General features: G+C 25.5%; 3 protein-coding genes across 3 annotated transcripts; all 3 read right to left on the bottom strand.

The window, feature by feature from the left end:
• Positions 1–3,592: 3,592 nt before the first annotated feature.
• On the bottom strand, positions 3,593–7,538 carry OCT59_008007 (uncharacterized protein; the record flags this gene model as incomplete). The annotated part of the gene is made up of 4 exons (XM_066142176.1): positions 3,593–3,835; positions 4,838–4,933; positions 5,591–5,724; positions 7,487–7,538. 4 exons carry the CDS (start codon positions 7,536–7,538, stop codon positions 3,593–3,595), a joined length of 525 nt encoding a protein of 174 aa, XP_065999082.1.
• Positions 7,539–15,004: 7,466 nt separating this feature from the next.
• OCT59_008008 (uncharacterized protein) lies at positions 15,005–20,275 on the bottom strand (the record flags this gene model as incomplete). The annotated part of the gene is made up of 14 exons (XM_025308851.2): positions 15,005–15,847; positions 15,917–16,294; positions 16,363–16,848; positions 16,911–17,366; positions 17,440–17,895; positions 17,965–18,426; positions 18,496–18,600; positions 18,925–18,951; positions 19,022–19,143; positions 19,375–19,489; positions 19,567–19,718; positions 19,875–20,028; positions 20,097–20,163; positions 20,253–20,275. The coding sequence occupies 14 exons, from the start codon at positions 20,273–20,275 to the stop codon at positions 15,005–15,007; spliced, it is 3,846 nt and encodes a 1,281-aa protein (XP_025183593.2).
• A 701-nt stretch (positions 20,276–20,976) lies between these two features.
• Positions 20,977–24,984, bottom strand: OCT59_008009 (uncharacterized protein; the record flags this gene model as incomplete). The annotated part of the gene is made up of 9 exons (XM_066142177.1): positions 20,977–21,139; positions 21,218–22,385; positions 22,507–22,642; positions 22,754–23,226; positions 23,312–23,712; positions 23,789–23,932; positions 24,048–24,245; positions 24,324–24,666; positions 24,853–24,984. The coding sequence occupies 9 exons, from the start codon at positions 24,982–24,984 to the stop codon at positions 21,114–21,116; spliced, it is 3,021 nt and encodes a 1,006-aa protein (XP_065999083.1). The 3' UTR covers positions 20,977–21,113.
• Between the last annotated feature and the right edge of the window lie 2,885 nt (positions 24,985–27,869).

A 27,869-nucleotide genomic window follows, 5' to 3' on the forward strand; every position in this document is an offset into this window, starting at 1 on the left:
GGTACATCTTACTATGTATTAATTATAAAGGGGCAAAGAAAAGTATCGGTACATGTTACATCGTGAAACCATATATAATATCGGTACAACGAGATTTTTTTATTAATTGTGAAACGGGACATAGAAAATTTATCGGTACAGGCAATTATCGGTACATAGGATATCGGTACATAGAGGTCTGACTGTAATGCTAAACCAGCGCTATAATATTGTGTAGAATATGAATTTTATTATATTTAATTATTAAACTAGCAAAAAAAATCTAGTAAAAATGCAAACAAATTTTGAAATTGTTTTTACGCATTCTTACTGCATACATGAAATAATATAAAACCTTGATTATTGTACAGTTAATTGGCTTGGACTCAAATTATAATCTTAAAGCTTTTTACTACTGTTCTTTCTGTTATAAATAAATGAAAATTTTTAATAAAAACTTTACGTGCAGAATGGAAATGCAATTTACTAACCAATATTTTTATCATTATTTTAGATATTGTCATTTATAAAATTTTTCAATTGAATGTTGAAAAGTCTATAAATAAAATATGAAACCTAAATAAATCATAATAGTAATCGTCAAGTAACAAAAATGAATATATGAAATATTTAAACAATAATTATTCAAAAAAAATTTTATATTTTATGACATCTTACAGTATTTACGGTTACAGAATTATTTACGACATAATTATGTCAAAATACTGAAATGTCGTAATTAGTAAATTTCGACGACACCCATACCATCAATACACATTATTAATTGTTTACTCCTATATATTTAACTTCTTCGGCTGTATGTTCATTTTCATCCTATCAAAAAATAAAATAATATAAAATAAAATAAAAATAAATAAATACAGTATAACGAAATAAAAATAGCATAATACTAGACCAGTACTATAAGTTGCGTAGATATTACGCTAAAAAAGAAATAATTATTCAGTAAAAATAGGAATAAATTCTGTAATTTTTTTTAAGTAATATATTCATTTTACCATTTTATAAATTCAATTGATAAATTAATATTAATTATTAGTGTTTTTTGTTTACATATTTTTTTTATGCATTCTAACTTATTTTTTAATTCAATTTTGATGTTATCTATTTTTTGTTCTTAAGTAATTAATAAATATTTTACATCGGTTAGTAATTTTGGATTAAAATTGTCGTAGTTCTAGTATTCTTTTTTTTTTACCAAAATACTGTATAAATAGATCGCTAAAAAAGTGAACGAAATTCACGTGATTAGTTAAACTCTATTCGTCACACATTATATGTCACATGCAAGTCATAGAATGTAATGCCATGGATTAATCACCTGAAATAAATCACCAATAGAATCTAACCTAATAGTTTTACGTCATCCCGGACCATCCAATCAAATATATCACTCAATGAAATTAACTATCGATTAAAATAAACCCTTGATTCGTAGTTTAGCAGATCTAAACACTTGAAAATATTTTACACGGTAGTTGAATTAAACATAATACTGCGCCTCAAAATTGATAGTATCATTAGATAAAGTCGTTCTCTACACTACGAAATTTATGTTCGTATTTTATAGGCTTACATAGAATCTTTACAAAATTATTTCTCCTACGAACTCTATATTAAAAATATTTTAAAAGTTAATATTCTTAAAAAACTTAAGTGTGGAATATTATTATAAAGTTGTGATCTATTTTACACTTTTTATAGTTTTATAATTTTAACACTCCAGTTGGTTTGGCCTGCTGGTGGCTAAGGAGAGTTATTTAACAAGTATGAAGTAAAATTATACAGCAGGTATGAAACCACTCAAATATTAATTTATATTTTTATAGAATTACTGTTTTTTTTCACTTTACAGCATATTTTTAGCACTTTTTTAAATGAAAATGTTATGCCAGTTAAAATATTTATGAAATTAGCATATTATTTTACGTGTATTTGAAACTATTTCATTAAAAATAATGTTTATTTATTTGCTTATTAGAATTGATTTTATTGTAGTAAAGTATAAAAACATTAATTTTTAAATAAAGTAATAAGATAATTTATTTTTTCAAGAAAAATTTTTAGACATGCGAAATTGGATTACCTAAATATATTTTGTAATTACAATATAAGGAAGTAACACAATCATGCGAATTTTCAACCTTATGTTACACCTACCGTGAAATATTTACCGGTAAATTTTATGGATTTCAAACGAAACCTTGAATTTTTTCACTAATTTCATATCATAAGAACTTATTTTTACTTTATTCTCTTTATAGCTCCGTGTGTAAGTAGTCCCTATAAAAAATTTATTCCGTGGTTTTTATTCCTGTTATTTCCGTAAATGCATCATATTCCCAGAATTTATAGCCCCAAACATGGAAATTATCCAAGTTGTTTTATCATATTCATGGTGTTTTTACAGAAATTACAGATAAAATTTTTACAGTGAGTGACTTTGAAATGTATAATTTTAAATGGGTCTATACTCGCCTATATCCTTTATTTAAATAATTAATTGAACGTGAAAGACCATAATAATCTTGAAATAATATAGATAAATATATGAATTCTTGGTTTCAAAGTTATTGTGTTATTATCATTCAAAAAAATATATATTAGTTATGAATGCATTTGCCTCCATCAGAGTGCATGTAAAAAACCTGTTTTTTTATATAATATAGTCTGTATGTTTTCATAAAAATTTTGCTAGATCAGATTTTACTTAATTTATTTTGACAATTATTGTATTACAAATCATTTTCCATGATTCAAATTATAATTTTATGAACTTTATGCTAATAGCAGTTTGTCTGAACTAAGTATATTAATTTTATTTAATAAATATAACTGATAAAATATTACAATATAAACTGATTTATTTTATAAATAAATAATAATACGTCAAAGAAAAAAACTTTAATTGCTAAAATAAATTTTAACGTTAAATAAAATACTATCAAAGATAATCCTATAATAAAATGAAATATGTTTTAATTAAATTTTTTTATCTAATTTATAATTTCACATTCCAAACATTCAGATTTATCATACTTTTCAAGATCTTTAGTGAATGGATTAAGTAACCGAGATGTATAAATGGCTTGTGGATGAGTACTATCTAATTGACTATATTTAAAAAATGAAAGATTGTTTCTTCTATATGTCTCTGCTTTTTTGAATTGTTTCTCAATTTCATAATTACATAATAATCTAATAGAATCTTCTACTTTAGTAGCATCTGGTCTATTGTTAGGATCTGTATCCCAACACTTTTTCATTAAATCAATATAACATTTTGGTGCCTCAGGTTCATTTATTTCAGGTCTAATTCCTTTACATATATCTAATGCTAAAAGTTCATCATGGGCACAATTAGCAAAAGGTTGTTTTTCCGTTGCTGCAAAATACATAATCATTCCAAAACTATATATATCTGCCGCTAGAGTATAAGGTTTTCCTCTTAACACTTCGGGTGCTACATAAGGCATAACTCCATAAATAGTTGTTTTATCTATATTACCAACTTCTCTGCACAATCCCATATCTGAAATATATATTTTAATATTTGAAGAAATTACAAAAATTTCATTAAATAATATATTTCCTACATGAAAATCATGATGAACCATTTGTTTTGATGAATTTCTTTAAGGCCACAAATAATATCACTTAATATTTTTAATTTACTAGACCAATTAAAATATTTATAGTTGTTATGTATCCAATAATCAAAGTTTCTACCTTCCGCATATTGAAGAACAATGATAAAATCCTTTGTATTTGGATCTTGTGATATTCCATAAACTTTAAGTATTTTACCAGAATTATTTATTGAATAAGCTTTAACCTAATGAAAAAAAAATTTGATTAAAATACAATATAATGTACTGTACTAGTTTATTTATATAAAAAACTAAATACCTCATGGAGAAATTCACTGGTAATATTTTGAGAATTATACAAATATTTTAAAGCAACTTTTGTATTCGAATTTCTTACATATTGGGCTTTATTTATATCATACTTTAATAAACCATCTTTCCATATTGCTGAATATACTGTAGCAAAACCACCTTTACCTATTCTTTTAATATCATTAAATTGATTATATGGTATCCATTCAAATATTACATCATCATGATTATTAATTTTCAATTGCATTTCCTGAATAAATTTATCAATTTCTTTGTTTATACTAATAAAGAATTTTTTAAAATAATCTATTTGACATGGTTTACACCATTTATTACGTATATCTGTATATATTCCATCACACTTTATACAATGTCCTTCAAAATATTTTTCAAAATATTTGTCATGGAGAACCATAATATAATTGCCTGTATCAGGATTTTGAGAGATCCCATATATATTATTAAGAACATTACTTTCCTTAACTATTGAATTCACTTTAACCTATCGAAAAATATAAGACAGATAAATAATTATTATTATCAAGTAAATTAAATTTATGTATACATACTTTGTCCAAGAATTCATTAATCATATTTCGTGTATTATTTAAACATTTTAAAGTAATTGCTCTGTTTGGATCCCTTTCATATTGCATTGTATTTATATTATACTCTAATGGACCATCTTCCCATTTTGCCAAATATACTGTAGTAAAATCACTTTGACCTATTTCTTTAACATCAATAAACTGATTGTATGGTATCCATTTAAATATTATATCATATTTTTTAATTTTTAATTTCATTTTTTGAATGAAATTATCAATTAGTTCATTTCCACTGGTCCGATTTACAAAATTATTTTTAAAAGAACTTATATGGCACAGATTGCACCATCCATATAATATATTAGTATACATTTCACCACACTTTACACAACCACCATTAAGAATAACTAAATATTCTTTTGTATTTGGATTTTGAGATATTCCATACATCTTATTACTATTTACCGTAAAATATCTTTTAATCTGTTAAAATTAAAAGAAAAAATATTACTATATATTAAAAAAACTAAAATACTAAGTAAATTAGGTTTATAAAATTTTCATACCTTATTTAAGAATTCATTAGTTGTATTTTGTTCCTTAAATAATGATAACAGCTTTTCGAAAAACGTTAATGATTCCTGCTTAAACAATAGACATTTTAATCTAATTAACTCATCTGGATTTTTTTTGTATTTCCTTATATTTTTATCATATACTAACGGGCCATCTTTCCATTTTGCTGAATATACAGTAATATGATCATGCATTCCTATTTCGTTAATATCATTAAACTGATTGTATGGTATCCATTCAAATATTGTATCATTATAATGACTAACTTCTAATTGCTTTTCTTGGATAAAACTATCAATTTTTTCATTTCTACTAGTCCAGTTTGTAAAATTCTTTCTTAATTTATTTATTTCACATTGTCCACACCATTTACCAGTATATATATTTTGACACAGTATACAATAATCTTTATTATCTTGTAAAACCATAATATAATTCTTTGTGTCTGGATTTTGAGATATTCCAAATATCTCAAAATTAGTTGAATATGTTTTAACCTGTAAAATACAAAATAACAAATTAATATTATATTAAAAGTGAATTCAATTCAATAGAAAATCCTACCTCATTTAAAAATTCAACAACATTTTGTAAATTATGTGAATATTTTAATTTTAATTCAAAGTCCTTTTTGTTTCTTATAAATTTTCTATAATAATTCCACTCTAATGGACCATCTTCCCATTTTACTGAATATACTGTAGAAAAATCATCTTTATCTACTTCTTTGATATCAAGAAATTTATTATATGTATCCATTCAAATACAATATTCCATGGGTAATTAATTTTCAATTGCTTTTCTTGGATAAAATTATCAATTTTTTCATTTCCACTAGTCCAGTTTGTAAAATTCTTTCTTAATTTATTTATTACACATTGTTTACACCATTTATAGATATATCTATTTTTACACAATATACAGTAATCTTTATTATCTTGTAAAACCATAATATAATTCTTTGTGTCTGGATTTTGAGATATTCCAAATATCTCAAAATTAGTTGAGTATACTTTAACCTATTAAAATACAAAATAATAAATTAGCATTATATTAAAAGTGAATTTCAATTCAATAGAAATCCTACCTTATTTAAAAATTCAACAACATTTTGTAAATTATGTGAACATTTTAATTTTAATTCAAATTCCTTTTGGTTTCTTATATATTTTTTATTATTATTATTCCACTCTAATGGACCATCCCATTTTGCTGAGTATACTGTAGAAAAATCATCTTTATCTACTTCTTTGATATCAAGAAATTTATTATATGGTATCCATTCAAATATTGAATAATAATAATTAATAACTAATTGCTTTTCTTGAATAAAATTATCAATTTTTTCATTTCCACTAGTCCAGTTTGTAAAATTCTTTCTTAATTTATTTATTTCACATTGTTTACACCATTTATAGATATATTCATTTTTACACAATATACAATAATCTTTATTATCTTGTAAAACCATAATATAATTCTTTGTGTCTGGATTTTGAGATATTCCAAATATCTTAAAATTATTTGAGTATACTTTAACCTATTAAAATACAAATTAATAAATTAGTATTACATTAAAAGTGAATTTCAATTCAATAGAAAATCCTACCTCATTTAAAAATTTGACAACATTTTGTAAATTATGTGAATATTTTAATTTTAATTCAATTTCCTTTTGGTTTCTTATATATTTTCTATTATTATTATTCCACTCTAATGGACCATCTTCCCATTTTGCTGAGTATACTGTAGAAAAATCATCTTTATCTACTTCTTTGATATCAAGAAATTTATTATATGGTATCCATTCAAATATTGAATAATAATAATTAATAACTAATTGCTTTTCTTGAATAAAATTATCAATTTTTTCATTTCCACTAGTCCAGTTTGTAAAATTCTTTCTTAATTTATTTATTTCACATTGTTTACACCATTTATAGATATATTCATTTTTACACAATATACAATAATCTTTATTATCTTGTAAAACCATAATATAATTCTTTGTGTCTGGATTTTGAGATATTCCAAATATCTTAAAATTATTTGAGTATACTTTAACCTATTAAAATACAAATTAATAAATTAGTATTACATTAAAAGTGAATTTCAATTCAATAGAAAATCCTACCTCATTTAAAAATTTGACAACATTTTGTAAATTATGTGAATATTTTAATTTTAATTCAATTTCCTTTTGGTTTCTTATATATTTTCTATTATTATTATTCCACTCTAATGGACCATCTTCCCATTTTGCTGAGTATACTGTAGAAAAATCATCTTTATCTACTTCTTTGATATCAAGAAATTTATTATATGGTATCCATTCAAATACAATATTCCATGGATAATTAATTTTTAATTGCTTTTCTTGAATAAAATTATCAATTTTTTTATTTCCACTGGTCCAGTTTGTAAAATTCTTTCTTAATTTATTTATTTCACATTGTTTACACCATTTATATTTTTCATCAGTATATATATTTTTACACAGTATACAATACATCACGATGTTAGTCAAAGTAATTTATTAATATTTATTATTATTACTTATTAAATATAAGGTATGTTGGTAAAATGCATTTAAGTATTTATTTAAAATACTAATAAAATGTTTAAAAATTAAATGATTAATAAATATTAAAATTTAGTACTTATTTAATATATTAAGCATTTATTGCTTAATAAATATAAAATTTTAATGCTTATTAAATATTGCTATTCAATAAATATAAGGTTTCAGTTGGTCCAACATCATGATGATAATCTTTATCTTGTAAAACCATAATATAATTCTTTGTGTCTGGATTTTGAGATATTCCAAATATCTTAAAATTAGTTGAATATACTTCAACCTATTAAAATACAAATTAATAAATTAATATTATATTAAAAGTAAATTTCAATAGAAAATCCTACCTTATTTAAAAATTCAACAACATTTTGTAAATTATGTGAATATTTTAATTTTAATCCAAATTCCTTGTTTCTTATATATTTTCTACTATTATTATTCCACTTTAATGGGCCATCTTCCCATTTTGCAAAATATACTGTAGAAAAATCATCTTTATCTACTTCTTTGATGTCAAGAAATTATACAATAATATATTGGTGCATGAAATTCACCATTTTTCTAAAGTCTGTATATAAATCAAAGGATAGTATAAAAGATTATTTATTATATGGTATCCACTCAAATACAATATTCCGTGGACTATTAATTTTTAATTGCTTTTCTTGGATAAAATTATCAATTTTAATATTTCCACTAGTCCAGTTTGTAATTAATCTATCTGATTCACATCGTTTACACCATTTATAACTTATATTGTATACATATTGTTACATTATATTTTATACAGTAGGAATAATTGTTTTGTAAAGCTATAATATATCTGGATTTTGAGATATTCCAAATATCTTAAAATTAGTTGAATATATTTTCACCTATAAAATACAAAATAATAAATTAGTATTACATTAAAGTGAATTTCAATAGAAAATCCTACCTTATTTAAAAATTCAACAACATTTTGTAAATTATGTGAATATTTTAATTTTAATTCAGATTCTTTTAAGTTTCTTATATATTTTCTACTATTATTATTCCACTCTAATGGACCATCTTCCCATTTTGCTAAGTATACTGTAGAAAAATCATCTTTATCTACTTCTTTGATATCAAGAAATTTATTATAGTATGGTATCCATTCAAATACAATATTCCGTGAGTTATTAATCTCTAATTGCTTTTCTTGGATAAAATTATCAATTTTCTCATTTCCACTGGTCCAGTTTGTAAAATTCTTTCTTAATTTATTTGTTCCGCATTGTTTACACCACTTATAAAACACCTTTATGTACTTTTTGCTGCAATTTTCACATTCCACGACACTCATAGTTATATTTAATAAACATGCCCTATAAAAAATTTTCCGTTATTTCTGTAAAAACTCCGTAAAATGAGCCTTTCACGGATCCATTCACAGAAAATATAAATAATTCGATAAATTCCGAGATATAAGGTTATTAATTCCGGAAACATTAGCCTTTTACGGAAAAAAGACGGAATATAAAAAGCGGATCGACTTTTTTTACGGGGATGGAAGTTTTAAATTTCCGAAAATAAAAACTTTTTGGAAAATCTACGGTCCGAAAGTTATTTTGAGTAACGGTATTACAAAAATAAATAATTAATTACTATTTCACTTTACGGAAATTTATCACACTCACATGTACTAGGCATATAAGTCACTGGACGACTGGACATGTCAGTTTCTTTATCAACTATTGTTTTCTTCTTAAAAATATTTAGCTATAAGTACATAAAATGATTGACATAAAATGTCGAGAAAATCCTTTTCCTCATTTAAAATTATTATTGCTTTTAAAATTATACTTTTGTTTTACTTTTAAAAGGTTCTTTAAAAAAGGCATGATTTTAAGACAAATTTCTCGTAAAATGCAAAAGAAAAAATAAAATAACTACAAAAAAGGAAAACTATATATTATTCTAAACGTTCTAAAGTGTTTATTAATATATATTGAATTATTGAATAAATAAGTCGGAGGTTTTTTTTTTGGTTAAACAAGGGAAATATCTATTTGTAACTATATGGGGATACTTAAGTATACAGATTCTATAGTAAAATTTAGAGGTCAGCATTAGGTTAGTATTAGGATTAGGATTAGGTATAATGGATTAGTTAATTAACTCAAAAGGCCAAATAACTATGGTGACAAATAATTATTTGCCATTATATAGTAATGAATAAGAACCCTAAAACAAGTATAATTTCTACAAGTAAATAAAATTTTATTAGTACTTATATTAAAAATTTAAATAACCAAAAATCTATTTGGATAACCAATTCTATTACCTTAGTAAAAGTTTTTTTGCAAAATTGTGTAACAATAAAATATTAGTTGTTTTCTTTTTGAACTTAATTAAAATTTTTTAGTTAAAAATTGGTTTTTTAATTATTATTATTATTATTTATTCAAAAAGACTGGTTATAATAACAAAGAAACGTTAGATTAATCATATTCTATAAAAAAAAATTAAAAAATACCTCTTCAAAACTCACACAAGTCTAAAAACAAATTTTTTTAGAAATTACTCTTAAAGTAAAAAAATTTATGTAAACGATGTAAATAAATAAAGTCTGACATTATACAAAGAAATAAAATTTCGTGATTTTTACTGTATAATAAATACTTAATAAATGCTGTTACTGTATGTACTACGCGAAAAAAAAAAATCTTATTCGTACTAATAATACAGTTATAATACAGTACACCCTCACTATAGTGAATCCTATGGGCTGGAGATTAAAATCCTTTATAGTGAGAAATTCACTATACTGAGGGTCATTTTATTATATATATAAAAAATCTGTACCTGAAGTGTTTCGGTAATCCCAATCTCCTATTTATAAAGAAAACACTATTAATACACGTTAACTCTTTGTTATTAACATAGATTGTAAGATCTCGAAGTACCATAATATTATTATCTTGTTGATTTCCCGTTCATTCTATGGAACAAGGAACCATTATCGTTATGTTGTTGTAAATCATTAATTATAGTACTGCATTATATAATCATTTGTTGAAGCCGTAGAAGTATGATGATGTTGATGTTGCGTTGATTGAGAAGTTGGATCATAAAAAGTATTCTCAAATGTTGTTGCATTAACATACCATTAAGTGATATATCAATAGTCGGCGGCGATGATTGAAGTGAAGGAATCGATGACAACGAAGTTCGTATTTAGTATTATCATACATTTGTTGTGCCGGTTGCAGTTGAGACTGTGGTTATTGACTAACTCTGATAATTGATGGCGTCAAATAGAATAATTTGGAGTAATGATGGTGGACTAGTGGTAGAGATATTACGAGTTATACTATTAACATGATTATCAATAGATTGGCGCTGCGGTACTGCGATTAGCGCCGAATTTTTGTATCTTTTTTTTATTTAATAAAAAAAAAAAAAATTTTCGTCTTTTCAGGTCCAGATCAGCGTTGCAGTACTATGGTAAGCGCCGAAATATCATTTCTCTTCGTTTCATAAATTATTTTTATATAATTCTTTTTTTTTTTTCGTCTCTTTTAGGTCCAGATCGGGTTCGGCGAGGGTGCATTAACTCGAGGTAAATAAAGGTAACGTCTGTTTCTTTGGAAGAATTAGTGATTGAATATGAAAGATTATTACCTCCTCCTCTGATCGAATTATTAAATCCGTTTGATGAGAAGGTCGAAAATTACTTCACACTTATTGAAGGTAGATTTTAACCGGTGGTTTAGGACCAAAGGAGGCAGCTGAAACGAAAAAAATTTAAAAATAGGGAAATGTGGAACTAATTAAGAAACATTATTGAACCAGAAAAAGCAAATAAAAATTTTTCTATTAATGCAATAGATAGAAAACAATACATTATCAAATAATTTATAATGTGCCGACCGTAGACTAATTGTAGATATAGCAATAATTCATAAAATGAAATTTCTTTATTAGATTAGGGATTATTGATTGTTTTTAAAATATAATAGGTTCTTTATAGATTAGTTTTTTTTAAATAGATAGTTATAACTAATCTCATAACAACATGAGCTTTATCATATAGCGTATGTTGTTAGACTTTCGTAATACATTTAAAGTTTATCATTTTAAAATTTATCATGTATTAAACTATTAATATCAATTACAAAGTGGTTAATAAATAACCATAATAATAAAAGTTTTATCCATTTATGATAGATATATTTACGGCATTATAGCATCAAATTAAATTATGGCATCACTACAGTTATGAAGTAGGGCATTTACGAATTATTGCATATGTAAAAATGCTGAAATGCCGTAATCGGGAAATTTAGACAGCACCTATGACATTATACTCGTTATTATTAATATTTACTCCTGTATTTTTAACTTTTTTAGTACGTTCCATCTTATCAAAAAAATAACATCAAATAAAATAAAAATAACGAAATAAATTTACCATGAACCGTAAATCAAACCAAGTTATATCATAATGCTGAACCAGCACTATAAAGTTGCATAGGATAGATACTGTATTACGCTAGCAAAGAAATGGTATATCATAATTAATAATTATTCGTAAAAAAAAAATGTAAATAAATTCTGTAATTTTTCTTTATACTTTCGTTATTTAAAAATCATTTTTTTTTAATTCAATTTGATTTTGGTTTTAACTCATTTTCATACTTTAAGCAAATTAATAATATTCTTTATCCGTTATTTCTGTAAAATGCTTTCACGGATCCATTCACGGAAAATGTAAATAATTCGATAAATTCCGTGATATATTGATTGTATTTCGGTATATACAAATTTCGGTATATCGTGTATGTTAATGGGAATTTTACAATTAATTAATTTGTATTAGAATTTGAGAAAGTGAATTTAGTCAAAAATCGGAATATTAGAAAAGATGTACACAGTGAAATTCGATAAACAGTTCCACTAAAAATATTCGGTTTATCGGGATATCCGGTTTAGCGAAAAAATTTCAATATATTGAAAATCTATTATACTGAATTTTTTAAAAAATTTTCATGCTAATAAAACTAACATACACTATAATTTATTTTTTTCATCTTAGTTTTAAGTCATAGAAGTCATGAAATGAATATAAAATATTTTAATTGAATAAATAAGTAATACATAACTTCAGTCGGAATTAAGATTTTTATAATTCCGGCCAAAATTAAGATTTACCGCATCACGTTACTTAAATTTTATTGGTTCGTGATCACGTGATCCGGTTTATCGAAGAATCATTTTTACAATAGCTGGTTAGAAAATTGATCCGTTATAGCGAATATCGAGCTTTTACTAGTAAACTCCGGTATATCGAAGCTGTTTTCATAAGACCTGGGACAAACCGAATTTTTAGATGGGCACGTGATCCTGATTTGATAGTTTTGATTTGTAAAATAAATAACAACTGAACCGGATCGGTGGGTCGGCGGTCAGGTTCAAAAATTTATTTTGTCCCAGGTCTTATGAAAACAGCTGTAATATACGTGATTTGGTTCCAGCAAAAAAGTCCGGTTTAGGCCCAAATCCGGTTTATCGAAGATCTGGTTTATCGAATTTCACTGTGTATTATGTAATTAATTTGATTTACACTTAATCCCGCTATCCGCCTATCGAAATGTCAACGTAAAAGGATCAACTGCATCTCTTTTATACAAAAAAAAAAAAGTTTTAGAACTCGTTCCTAAACCTGATCTTAAGGGGTTCCATCTTAAGAATGTCGCCTGTTCTCATTAGGGAAAAGAAACGTTATAAGGTTATTAATTCCGAAAATATGAGCCCTTTTACGGAAAAAAGATGGTATATAAAAAACGGATCAACTATTTACAGGGACGGTAACACTTGATACATCTACCAGACTTATAAATCTCAGGATTACGTTTGTTTAAAAGATCGATAGTCGGTAATAGTTCTAAAATATTCTTAATATTGGATGAACCAAGTCATTATTTTTAAATGAAATGTCTTGATTATAATCTTCCATAATAATTTAATATGACCTATTCCAATCAATTAGAGTATCAATCTATGATGTCGATTAATATCTAAAATTAACCAAGATGCCTTATAATAACCTTGATTCAATTCTTTATAAAAATCCCTCGGGCACTTAGTAATTAGTTTACGATTCCAATAAAGACCAAATTCCTAAGAATTATCACAATTCAAACGCACAGACATTGGAATGAGCTTTCACCTTGATCAGTTTTATTACAATATTAGAGTCCTGTAGGAATAAATACAACATTTCCATTTTTCATAAGTATCTAAAGAACTCGAAATTTTTTAAAATCCTATTCGTCACAAATTATATGTAACATGTATGTCACTCAAAAAAAGTAACTGCGCTACATCAAAGTAAGTAAACTATAATAATATAATTTTTTTTTCTATCTACCATCTTAGACACGCTCGGCTTTATAAAAATTATTCCTCCTACAAATTCTTTTTTTTTCCTTTTTTCATATTAAAAAAATCTATTAAACAATAAAAATTTAAATATTCTGAAAGAACTTAGGTGTGGAATATTGTAATATTTTATTTGCAATAAACGCATCTTCTATAATATTAATTTTAACACCTCAGGTTAAATTAGCCTCGAGTGGCTAATAAGAGTCATTTAAAAAACAACAAGTATGAAACACGTGTTAATTTTCATTAATATTTTAGTATTTTTTAAATATTTGATTTCGGCGCTTTTGCTAAAATGAAATGGGCTTAGGAAATATTAATTTATATAAAAACAACTTTAATATTCATAACAATATTTTAATATTTATACGAAATTACTATTGTTTTTATTGTTTTTTCACTTTACAGCTTATTTTAGTACTTTTTAAATGAAACAAGGCTTTAGAGATTAAGTAAAGGCATTTAAAAGATGTAGGTTTGCTCTTTTGGAGAATTTCTTAATATACACCGACGGGAGGACGGGAGTTTCAAATGCGTATCACGTGACCTTATAACAAAAAAATTAATGTAAAAAAAAAAATCTATAGCAAGTGTAATTTTGCCTGTTCCGCAAGTTTATTTAAAGTGCAAATATGGTTTTGAATGTCATTTTTGACTTATTTAACAAATATTTTTTTAAACACACCCCGAGAAATTGTCTAAGTTTTATTATGACGGTTTGAATATTTTAAAGTAATTAGTATTTTTCTTACGTATATTTGAAACTATTTCATTAAAAATAATGTTTATCTATTTGCTTGTTAAAGTTGATTTTATTGTAATAAAAGTGTAAAAATATTAAAAATATTAAATTTTAAATGTACTTTACTTCTATAAAAGTAATAAAATGAAAAATTGAAAATTATATAAATAAAATACTATCGAAGATAAAATAAAATTATTTATTTTTTGTCCCATAATAAAATAAAATTTTCATTACCCCTAGTTTAAATAGGAATTCCACAATCAAAACACTCAGATTTATCATAATTTTCAAGCTTTCTAGTGAAAGAATCAAGTAGCCGAGATGTATAAATAGCCTGTGGATGAGTATGATGAGTATCTAATTGGCTATTTTCAAAAAATGGAAGATTTGTTCTTCTATATTTCTCTGCTTCTCTAAATTGATTAAAATATGCATTACATAATAACCCAATAGATTCTTCTAATTCAGTGACATCTGGTCTATTGATAGGATCAGGATCCCAACACTTTTTCATTAAGTCAAGATAACATTTTGGTGCCTTGGGTTCATTTATTTCAGGTCTAGTTCCTTTACATAATTCTATTGCTAAAAGTTCATCATGGGCATAATTAGCAAAAGGTTGTTTTCCTGTTGCTACAAAATACATAACCATCCCAAAACTATATATATCTGCTGCTTGAGTATAAGGTTTTCCTCTTAATACTTCAGGTGCTACATAAGGCATAACTCCAAAAACACTTGTTTTATCTACATTATCAACTTCTTTGCACGACCCCATGTCTGAAATATATACATTAATATTTGAAGAAATCATAAAAATGTCATCAAATAAAATATTTCCAGTGTGCAAATCATGATGTACCATTTGTTTTTGATGAATTTCTTTAAGGTCACTAACAATATTCTTTAATACCTTTAATTTATTCAACCAGTTAAAACATTTATAATTGTTTTTTATCCAATCATTAAAATTTCCACCTTCTGCGTATTGAAGAACTATAATATAATCTTTTGTATTCGGATCTTGTGATATTCCATAAACTTTTAGAAATTTGTCAGAATTATTAACTGAATGAGCTTTAATCTAATGAAAAATAACTGAATTATTGAATTATACCAAATATTTAAATTAAATTATAAATTAAATACATACCTCATTCAAAAATTCATTGGTAATATCTTGTGAATTTTTTAAATACTTTAAAGCGACTCTTATATTCAAATTCCTTTTATATTCCTTTATATCTCTATCATATTTTAGTAAACCATCTTTCCATATTGCTGAATATACTGTAGAAAAACCACCCTCACCTATCTTTTTAATATTATTAAACTGGTTATATGATATCCATTCAAATACTGTATCGTTGTGATCATTAATTTCTAATTGTAACCCATTAATAAAATCATCTATTTTGTTATTCCCACTTATAAAGTTTTTAAAATATTCAACAAAAATAAAATCCTTTGTATTTGGATTTTGAGATATTCCATATATTTTAAAATGGTTACTATCATAATTTTTAATAACCTATTAAAACAAAAAAAATGTTATTATATAATAATATGCTAAAAAAGTAATGAATTAAATTTTCATACCTCATCTAGAAATTCATCTATCACATTTTGTGCTTCATTAAAAGATGGTAATAAATCTTGTCTGAAATATTTTAATTTGACTAGCTTATTAGAATTCCTTTCATACTGCATTGTATTTGTATTATATTCCAATGGACCCATTTTCCATTTTGCTGAGTATATTGTAATAAGATCATATTTTTCTATTTTTTTAATATCATTAAACTGATTGTATGGTATCCATTCAAATATTATATCATCACGATGATTAATTCCTAATTGCATTTCCTGGATAAAATTATCGATTTTTTTATGTCCACTGCTCCAACTAATAAAATACTTTCTTAAATAATTTGTTTGACATTGCTTACACCAATTTGCATTTGTATACATTTTGTTACATTTTATACAACACTTTTCATTATTTTTTAAAATTATAGTATAATCTTTGGTATTTGAATCTTGAGATAATCCATATACTGTAAAATTATTCAAATGTGCTTTAACCTATTAAATGTAAATAAGGAATTATTATTGTACTAAAAAATTAATTGAAAAAGGTCTCATACCTCGTTTAGAAATTTATCATCATTTCGTAAATTAAATAAATATTTTAGCACAGCTTTATTTTCTGATATTCTTGTATAATTCCAATATAATGGATCATTCTCCAATTTTGCTGAACATACTATAGAAAAATCATCTTTATCTACTTCTTTAATGTCAAGAAATTTATCACATGGAATCCATTCAAATATTACATCATCTAAATCACTAAACTTTAACTGCATTTCTTGAATAAAATTATCAATTTTTTCGTTTCCACTGTTTTGATCAGTAAAATTCTTTCTTAAATAATTTATTTTACATTGCCTACACCATTTATGATAATTTGTATTTGCATACATTTCGTTACACTTTATTATATGACAATTTTCATTATTTTTCAAAATTATAATATAATCTCTTGTATCCGGATTTTGAGATATTCCATATACTGTATAATTAATTATACATGTTTTAACCTATTAAATACAAAATGACAAATTATTATTATATTAAAAAAAAAATTTTCAATTTAATATAAAAATTTCATACCTCATCTAGAAATTTATCAACATCTCGCGAATTATGTGAATATTTTAACATAACTTCTTTTGGTTTTCTTATATATTTATTGTAATTCCAATATAACGGACCATCCTTCCACTCTGCTAAACATCCTCTAGAAAAGTCATCCTCATCCATTTCTTCAACACCAAGTATATTATTATATGGAATCCATTCGAATATTATATCTTCTAAATTACTAATTTTTAATTGCATTCTTCGAATAAAATTTTCAATTTTTTTGTTTCCACTTCTCCAATTAATAAAATTCTTTATTAAATGATTTATTTGGCATTTTTTGCACCATTTATAATTTTCATTTGTATACAAATTGTTACATCTCATACAATACTTTTCATTATTTTTCAAAATTATAATATAATCTTGTGTAATTGGATCTTGTGATATCCCATATACTGTAAAATTGATTGAATACGCTTTAACCTATTAAGTGTTAATAAATAAATAAATTATTTCATTAAAAATGATTCAAGTTCATACAAATTTTCATACCTCATCTAGAAGTTCATTAACATCTTGTAAATTATGAGAATATAATACAACTTCTTCTGGTTTTCTTATATATTTATTAGTATAATTCCAATATAATGGATCATCTTTCAATTTTGCTAAACATATTGTAGAAAAGTCATCTTTATGCACTTCTTTGGTATAAAGAAACATATTATATGGAATCCATTCAAATATTATATCCTCTAAATCACTAATCTTTAATTGCATTTCTTGAATAAAATTTTCAATTTTTTCGTTTCCACCGCTCCAATTAATAAAATTCTTTCTTAAATAATTTATTCGACATTTATTGCACCATTTATAATCAACATTTGTATACATATTATTACATCTAATACAATATTTTTCATTATTTTTCAAAACTATCACTATAATATAATCTTCTGTATTTGGATCTCGAGATATTCCATATACTGTAAAATTGATTGAATATGCTTTAACCTATTAAGTATAAATAAATAAATAAATTATTCCATTAAAAATGATTCAAGTTCATACAAATTTTCATACCTCATCTAGAAGTTCATTAACATCTTGTAAATTATGAGAATATTTTAATACAACTTCTTTTGGTTTTCTTATATATTTATTATAATTCCAATATAATGGACCATCCTTCAATTTTGCTAAACATATTGTAAAAAAGTCATCCTTATCTGCTTCTTTGATATCAAGTATATTATAATATGGAACCCATTCAAATATTATATCCTCTAAATCACTAATCTTTAATTGCATCTTTTGAATAAAATTATCAATTTTTTCGTTTCCACTGCTCCAATTAATAAAATTCTTTCTTAAATAATTTATTTGGCATTTTCTGCACCATTTATAATTTGCATTTGTATACAGATTATTACACCTTATACAATACTTATCATTATTTTTCAAAACTATAATATAATCTTTTGTATTTGGATCTTGAGATATTCCATATACCGTAAAATTGTTTGAATACGCTTTAACCTATTAAATATAAATAAATAAGTAAATAAATAAATAAATACTGTAAATAAATAAATACAAAATTTTATACCTCATCTAAAAATTTATTAACATCTTGTAAGTTATGTGAGTATTTTAATGCAACATCTTCTGGCATTCTAACATAATCATTATATAGGCTAATCCAATATAATGGACCATCCTCCAATTTTGCTAAACATATTATAGAAAAGTCATCCTTATCCATTTCTTCGATATCAAGTAGTTCATATGGAATCCATTCAAATATTATATCCTCTAAATCACTGATTTTTAACTGCATTTCTTGAATAAAGTTATCAATTTTTTCGTTTCCGCTAGTCCAGTTTGTAAAATTCTTTCTTAAAAAATTTATTAAGCATTTTTTACACCATTTATAATTTATATTTGAATACATTTTGTTACATTTTATACAATAATTTCCGTTATATTCGTTATATTCCAAAATAATGATATAATTTTTTGTAGTTGGATTTTGAGATATTCCATATACTGTAAAATTAATCAAATGTGCCTTAACCTATTAAATATAAAATGATAAATCAGTATTATTACATTAAAAAAAGAATTTTCAATTTAATAGAAAATATTTCATACCTCATTTAGAAATTCATCAACGTTTTGTAAATCATGTGAGTATTTTAATGCAACATCTTTTGGTTTTCTAATGTAGCCGTTATATAAGTAATTCCAACATAATGGACCATCTTCCCATTTTGTTAAACATACTGGAGAAAAATCTTCGTTTACTTTTTTGATGTTAAGAAATTTATCATATGGTATCCATTCGAGTACAATATCCGTTAAGTTATTAATTTCTAATTGCCTCTTTTTGATAAAATTATCAATTTTTTCATTTCCACTGCTCCAATTAGTAAAATGCTTTATCAAAAAATTTATTTCACATTGCTTGCACCATTCACAGTAATCTGCATTTGTACGCATTTTGTTACATTTTATACAATAATTTTTATAATTTTTCAAAACTAGAATGTAATCCTTTGTATTTGGATTTTGAGATATTCCATATATTTTAAAATTAATTGAATATGTTTTAGCCTAATAAATACAAAATAAAATTATTATGATAAAAAGAAAATTTCATTTCAATAGAAAAATTTTCATACCTCGATTATAAATCCATCAATATTTTGTGAATAATGCGAATATTTTAACGCAACCTCTTTTGGTATTCTAAAATATTTTTTACTATTTTTATTCCAATATAACGGGCCATTCACCCATTTTGCTGAATATATTGTAGAAAAAGCATCTTCGTCTACCTCTTCAATGTCAAAAAACTCATTATAAGGGATCCATTCAATTATTATATCCTCTGGATCACTAATTCTTAACTGCATTTCTTGGATGAAATTATCAATTTTTTCATTTCCACTAGTCCAGTTTATAAAATTTTCTTTTAAATAATTTGTGTGGCATGGTTTACACCATTCATAATACAAATCGCAATATCTACATTGCCTATAGTTTGACATTATATTTTTAATTTTAAGAACGATAGGTACGAATTTATAGTACAATGCTAAACTGTGGTTTGAAAAGTCTGAATGTAAAAAAAAAATAAACAAAATTTACTTTTGTATAAAAACAATGCAAATCCTACGTTAAAAATGATCGACTAAAAAATAATGCAAGGATCAATGATTGGATGAAAATGGGTGACGTAGTGCGCTGTATTTAAATTACACAAACTTTCCTTAAATGGTTTATCAAACTGAAACTAGTATTGAATGCCATGTAAAATATTAGTTTGTTTAGCTTAAGTTTTTTTTTTTTTCGGAGCATCGGAACGTATAATTTCTTTTAAAATGCAAAAATACGATCAGACTGCATCCGCGACTCCTAGTACAGTGTTCATGTGTCCGTAAAATATATCGCAGATCATCGATCTGCGAATATAACGTTTGAATAAATGGAAAAAAAAGTCGGTAGCGCGTATATTTATAAAACTTGTAAATAAAACAAATTAAATTATCGATTTCTTTGTAATTGAATAAACTCAGTTTATCAAAAAAACTTTTTTATTTATTTACAAATTTTTTTTTTCTTTTTTATTATAATTTATGATACTACTATAATCGCGGGTAAATAACAAATTTCTTTTGGTTCACCATAAACATAATTCACATGTTTCGGTAATCCCAATCTCCTATTTAAAAAAGAAAACATCATTAATACACGTTAATTCTTTGTTATTAATATAGATTGTAAGAAGATCTCGAAGTACCAATCATATTATTATCTTGTTGATTCCCGTTCATTCTATGAAACAAGGAACCATTATCATTATGTTGTTGTAAATCATTAAGTACTGCATTATTATAATCATTTGTTGAAGCCGTAGAAGTATGATGATGTTGATGTTGCGTTGATTGAGAAGTTGGATCAAAAAAAGTATTCTCAAATATTGTTGTATAATGGGCTTCACCAGGTTGTGGAGACATGTAAAACGGACTAAATGATGAAGGCCACGTTTGTTGTGGTGATGTTGGTATAGAAGTAGGAGTATTGTGTATATTTGATGTTTGCAGTGGGATCAATTGTTGTCGAATCTTGTTAACATTACCGCTAAGTGATGTATCAATAGTTGGCAATGGTTGAAGTGAAGGAATCGATGCCGACGACGTTCGTATCTTAGCATTATCATACATTTGTTGTGACGGTTGCGCTTGAGATTGTGGTTGTGGTTGATTATTACCTCTGATAACTGCTGGCGTCAAAATAGAATAATTTGGAGCAATAGATATGTTTGTGGTGGTGGTAGTGATATTACGAGTTATATTATTATCATTATCATTAACTCGAGGTAAAGGTAAAATCTGTTTCTTTGGAAGAATTTGTGATTGTTGGATTATTGAATATGAAAGATCATTACCTCCTCCTCCGATCGAGCTATTTAATAATTCTTGAGAAGGTTGATAATTACTTCTCACTATCGATGGTAAAACGCTAATCGATGGCTTAGGCGCCAAAGGAGGCAGACGGAGCGTTTGTTCGTTCTCCACTAACATCTGAGCGTTCATTGGAAGCTTCGATACAGGTTGTGATTGTGTTGTTGTTGGTGATGCTTTATCCGAGGATGAATACTGATCCGTTATGGGATTATTATTGTTACTTTCTGCAACCGGATTTGATAAACTAGATCTTTGAGACTGCGTCGTCGCCGTATAAGTATCGTCACCTTTACCAAGAAAATTCGCATCCAAGTCAAAATAGAAGTCTTGATTTGTATAAAAATTAAAATCTTTCATTTCTGATGATGAATTTTGTTTTCCAATACCAGGTATTTCTTCCTCTGATGTAAGATCCTTTTGTCCATCATACTCATTATTATTAACATTTACTCCTATACTTTTAACTTCTTCAGCTATAGGTTCATTTCCATCATCAGAACCCTATCAAAATAAAATAAAATGGAATGGAATAAAAATAAAAATAAATGATAAATATAACGAAATGAAATTTACCATGAACCGTAAAATCAAACCAAGTTTTATCGAATAAAAAAAAACATACCTTGTTGTAGGGAATTGTACAGTCTGGATTAAATTTATATGTCATCCTGCTGTTCTTTATAAAAATGCCTTTACTAACAGCATAATTAAGAGCTTTCTTCGCACGTGCCGCAAAATTTTCTGGAACGTTATAGTTGCTAAAAAAAAAAAAAATTTGAAATTTTTAACGACGTTTTCAAAAAAAAAAAAAGAAAAGAAAAAGAAAAGTATAATTAACGTTAAATAAAAATTATTAACTTCAAACCGACCTTTTTATCCAGGAATGCATAGTCATTGCTGTACTACCGTTAGGATTCCCGATTTCAGACATCGCCTTTATATACAGATTTAGATAAGAATCTTTGCTATGTTCAGTAATTTCTTTTAAACCGCCTAGAGGTGGACTTGCTTCAGGAGTTATAGGCTCTTGTTGGGTATCTTGTCTGGGAACCTGAGAAGGCACATAATCAATATTTACAGGATTTAAAATTGGTGAAGCTTCTAAGGTTGACAAGTTCGACGTTTCAGCCTCGGGTAATTCTGATGTTTGTACATCTACAATTATTTCTTCTGTGTTTTGATTCGTCTCAACCATTTCATTATCTTTAGATGACATATTAACTGCAGCGTATTTTCCCAATATGTTTGCTGGATACAATGGTATATTAGGTTCTATCTGCTCCGCTAACAGCAACAGATTTACCAAAACATCTTGTGATAAAGACGATAAATATTCTACTTTCTAAAATAATTAGAAATGTTATTAATAATTAATAATATTCTTTAAACATTCTTGAATTTTCTAACTTTTTTTTTCGTGTAAATACCTGTTCTCTTGTCAGCACTGTACCAATTGATATAAGATCTTGACCATGTCCTTTATTCTCATTAATTTCTTGAATTTCTGGAGACTTATTGTCGACCTTTATCCGTTTATTTGAACGAGGTGAAATTTTACATTTTGCACATATCCACTCCGTTTGCGAATCTTGTACGACAATATCTTCTATTTTAGGCTTATGACACAACTGATGATAAGGCGCATCGCATTTATCACAAAATACGATCCAATTTTGTTTTGCTGAAGTACCATCACAGCAAATAGTGCATACTATATTATCTTCTTCAACATTCAGGTATATTCCAGATAGGTTATTTGGATCTGATAATACATTTTCAGATTCTTGTGAAACAATTATATCTTTACCCTTGCTCTTTCTACGTTTACCTGAAGAAAAACAAAATTAATTTACGTTGGTGGACTGCTCAATTTAATCATAACTTGATAAAAAAGATCCACAAACCTTGTCTTTTTGTTTTCCTTAAAGAATCATTAGCCAAGGGTTCAAACGAAGACCTTCTGCGTCCACGTCCAAAATTTGTAGGATTAAAATATTCTGGCCTTTGAATCTTTCTGCCAGATTTTGTTTTTGGATCATTATCTGAATCTAAAATCATTAATTGTTAAGAAAAAAGCAAAACGAAGGATATTAATGGTTTTATTTCTCAACTGCATTAAAAGTCTCATAAATTAATAAACTGCATTAAAAAAAATTACATTACCTAATGGATCATTCAGATCATTCAGATCATCCTCCTGATCATTTTTATTTTTGATTGGTGTCGTTTTAGTACCCTCAGTAACTGATAATTCTGTATCAGTTTTTGATTTCCTTGCACCCTTCTTTTGTTTTCCTTTTTGTGGTGATTGTTTAGATTTCTGAACTTTTTCAGGGGATTGAGATTTAATGATCTCATCTTCTAAAGTAACAACATCCTTTTGATCAATCAAAACTGATTGTACAGGAACTTCACTATTTTGTGCAGTATATAAATTACCAATATTTGTTTTACCAATTTCATCAGTCATCATATCATCCAAATCTTCTTCAAAATGAACAGTATCATCATTATTTTTATTTGTGGTAGATGATTTTGAAGCTTCGACCTCTTCTTCGTTATTTTGTTTTTCACCTCCCATAACATTATTCGTTGTTTGATCGTCATCATTAAGTGACGAAATTTGACCCGAATTAACCATATTATCATTAAAATCGAAACCACCGTTACCATTAAGTTGAGCAGGTTGTTGTTGTGGTGATGATGATGATGGCGGTTGAGTTTCGTGATGATCACCTTGTTGTTGCATAACTTCAATTTCAAAATCACCATCTTCTTCACACTATTTGATATAATACAAATTGAAAAAAAAAGAGAAAATTTTTATCAGATCAAAGTCGTTCAGTTTTTTTTAACACAAAATGCAAATTTTCAAAAAAGGATAATTGTGATCGTTAAAGATCAATATTTTCCACATATATATATATATACACATATACATATATATATTCTTTTCTTTTCACCATACCCATTCTTTAAACATATCTTGATTATTTTGATCATTAATCACATTATTAGCGTTTGAATGTGAAGCTTCATTAGATTCATCAGAGGATCTAGCGTTATTAACATCAGTAGCTTGATTTTCAAGATTATTCATTTTGTGGCTTTTTTTGTGGTAATTCTCTTGACGTTTATATTATCGCCTTAAGGGTTTTTGTTATTTATTTGTCAAAAACTATTAACTAAACTCCTAGCTATCAGTTATTTTTTAAAAGAAATTTCATTATTTTAAAAAAAAAAGCATTAAAAAGAAAACGATCCCATTTGTTACTCGTTAATATAAATGGCGAGAAAAAGAAAATGAAATTCTTGCATAGCTTTTTTTCAATACCTTTTTTTTCTTTACTCTTTATTTTGTTCTCTACTTTTTCTTTTCCAATTTTTATGAGAAAAAAAGAAAATATGTCGTGTTTACAAAAAAAAATGAAAAATATATTTACAACCGCGGTCAGAATAATAAACTAATATTCGTCGCGTAAAAATTCTTTACAATAAAACTAATAAAATTTTAAGATTTCAAAGAAGGAGAATAAACCTTTCTTCCTTGAAAAAGAGATAAAATATTTTTTTTATCTCTATTTTTTTTTTTCTTTTTCGCGAAATAAAGTACGAAAAAAAAACGGGGTAATTTTTTGAACAAAGGAATGAGAAAAAAAGAAGAAAATTTTATTTTTTTTTGATCTATATAAAGCAAAGTTATGATACACACATGCGCGATTTCTTTATATAGTTTTTGGTATCGGGAAGTATTCAATAAAAGATCTTTCTAGGTTAACTTTGTTGCAGTTATTAAAATTATTACGTCATTCAGAAAATTTTTTTTTACGTAGAATATATATTTATGAAGGAAAAAAAAAAATAATTAATAATATCTTCAGGGTTTTAAAATTAAAAATTTAAGGCTTAAAGAAAATCAAAACAAGCAGCTGTGGGAGTTTCGTTATCATTTATTTTTATTTACAATTGATCTACTTAATATTTAAAGTTTTATCTATCCTTCTAGAGAATGCTGTATCACAAGTTATTGTTCCGAATGGTGATCGTGTGATTCATTTTGATCATTTATACTTCGGTTTTGTCCGTAAATGTCATGATGAAAAAGTAAACATTTTAAATCATGACCTATAAATATTATATTGTTTCAACGCAGACGATATCATTTATTACTATGAAATGTACGCCCTTGATTTCACTTAATTCGTATATAATCTAACCAATAATTCACTAGCTTAAAAGAATTCATTCGAACATGTGTAACAGATTTAATTATTTTATATAAGACATGTTTGAACACAAAGAAATTTAGCTACTTATTTTGTATTGGCGCAGTACATATTGTCACGCAATGATTTTTGATCTAAACTAATTTATATATAAATTTATCCAAAAAAATTTTTTCTCCGCAATGGCGCAATTGTAATTTCAAATTGGTATATATATATATATTTCTATACGCATTTACTTTTTGTATTTATTATTTATTTTTGTCTTTTAAAGCTAATTCGTTAACAAAAAATTCTTTCAAAGAAAATAAAGTTGATTTAGTTGCTCTGTTTTTTTAAAAGTATTTTCGTATATTAACCCTCAAAGTATTTAGCGCTTTTGGTTTTTTTTCTTGCGTTGATTTTTGGCAAAAATGTGAATAATAGGAAAAAAATAAGTTTGTATTTTTTTTTATTTGTATCCTTTTTTTCTTTTTTTTAACTAACTAAAGATTTTGGCTTTAATATATATATTGTGAAATTTCAAAAAAAAAATCCAATAAACAGAAGAAAATTTTTTTGATTGGTTAAAATTTATGGACGAAAACACGCCAAACGATTCGTTCTATAAATAAAGCATTGCAAAATAATTACTTCATATAGTACATTCCCCTGAAAAAAAGTTAGGTAACTATATTTACAAATATTATAACGATCTTCCAAGAGATGATACCATTTGATCAAATGTCGCATGATTTTTGTGTGATTACATTGTACATATTATACATATTATTGTAACTAATGTTATATTATTATTTTTAAATAGGTTTTTTTTACTAGTAATATTTATTATCACAATTTACGTCATGGCTGAAATCATATGATGAAATTTCTCAAGAATTCATATGATATTCTTTTTTTTATCGTTGGATTCTTATGCGAGATATTTTAGATTGGGTTAGGTTATATGAATCGGGATTCGGGATCATTCAGATTATCTTAGAAGAATTTGATAGTAATATGTTCTCGTTTTTAATTTTGAAATGAAGGAGGAGGAGATGGGGATCTTTTCCGCCAAAGCGAGCAAAAAAAAATAAGCGAATTATTTGAATTTGAATATCAAATAACGACGAACGAATGTATATAGTTTTATGATATTTTTACTTTCTAGATATTAATTATAGGAGCAGAGTGGATTAGAATGATTAAAATCGTAACTTATAACGCACTTGATGCATTTGCTCATAATGAAACGAATAATCATAATTTCTGTATAGATTAAGAAAAATTCAATTGTAAAGAGTATATTTTAAGATGATGGGAATTTCTATTGAGGTGTTCGCTCCGTTATTTTAATTGTTACGCTTTTATAATTAAATTAATTTATATTAAAAAATTATATTAAATGAAAGTAGTTTTTAATCTTAATTTCGTTATTTTATTCTTAGTATCTTCAATATTTAACTTTCAGATCTAAATGTTTAAGTTCATGAGTTCATGGTTTCATGCCATATTCAAATTATAAATAAATATATGCGTGGATTTATTCATTATAATATTTTGGCGCAACAGCAGGACGTCAGGACACGACGAGATTATTTGAAATTTTTTTTTTTTTTAACGCGTTAAAATATAAATATTTATTTTTTATTTTTTATGCATAAATTAATTTTACATTATATCATAGTCATACTGTGGTAAGGTAATATCAACGAAAATTTTAATTTGTTCAAAAAAACAAATTAATCTATGAAAAATTTAAACTTTATGATAGTTTCAA

This window comes from Rhizophagus irregularis, chromosome 16, assembly GCF_026210795.1.
Source record: "Rhizophagus irregularis chromosome 16, complete sequence".
NCBI lineage: Eukaryota > Fungi > Glomeromycota > Glomeromycetes > Glomerales > Glomeraceae > Rhizophagus > Rhizophagus irregularis.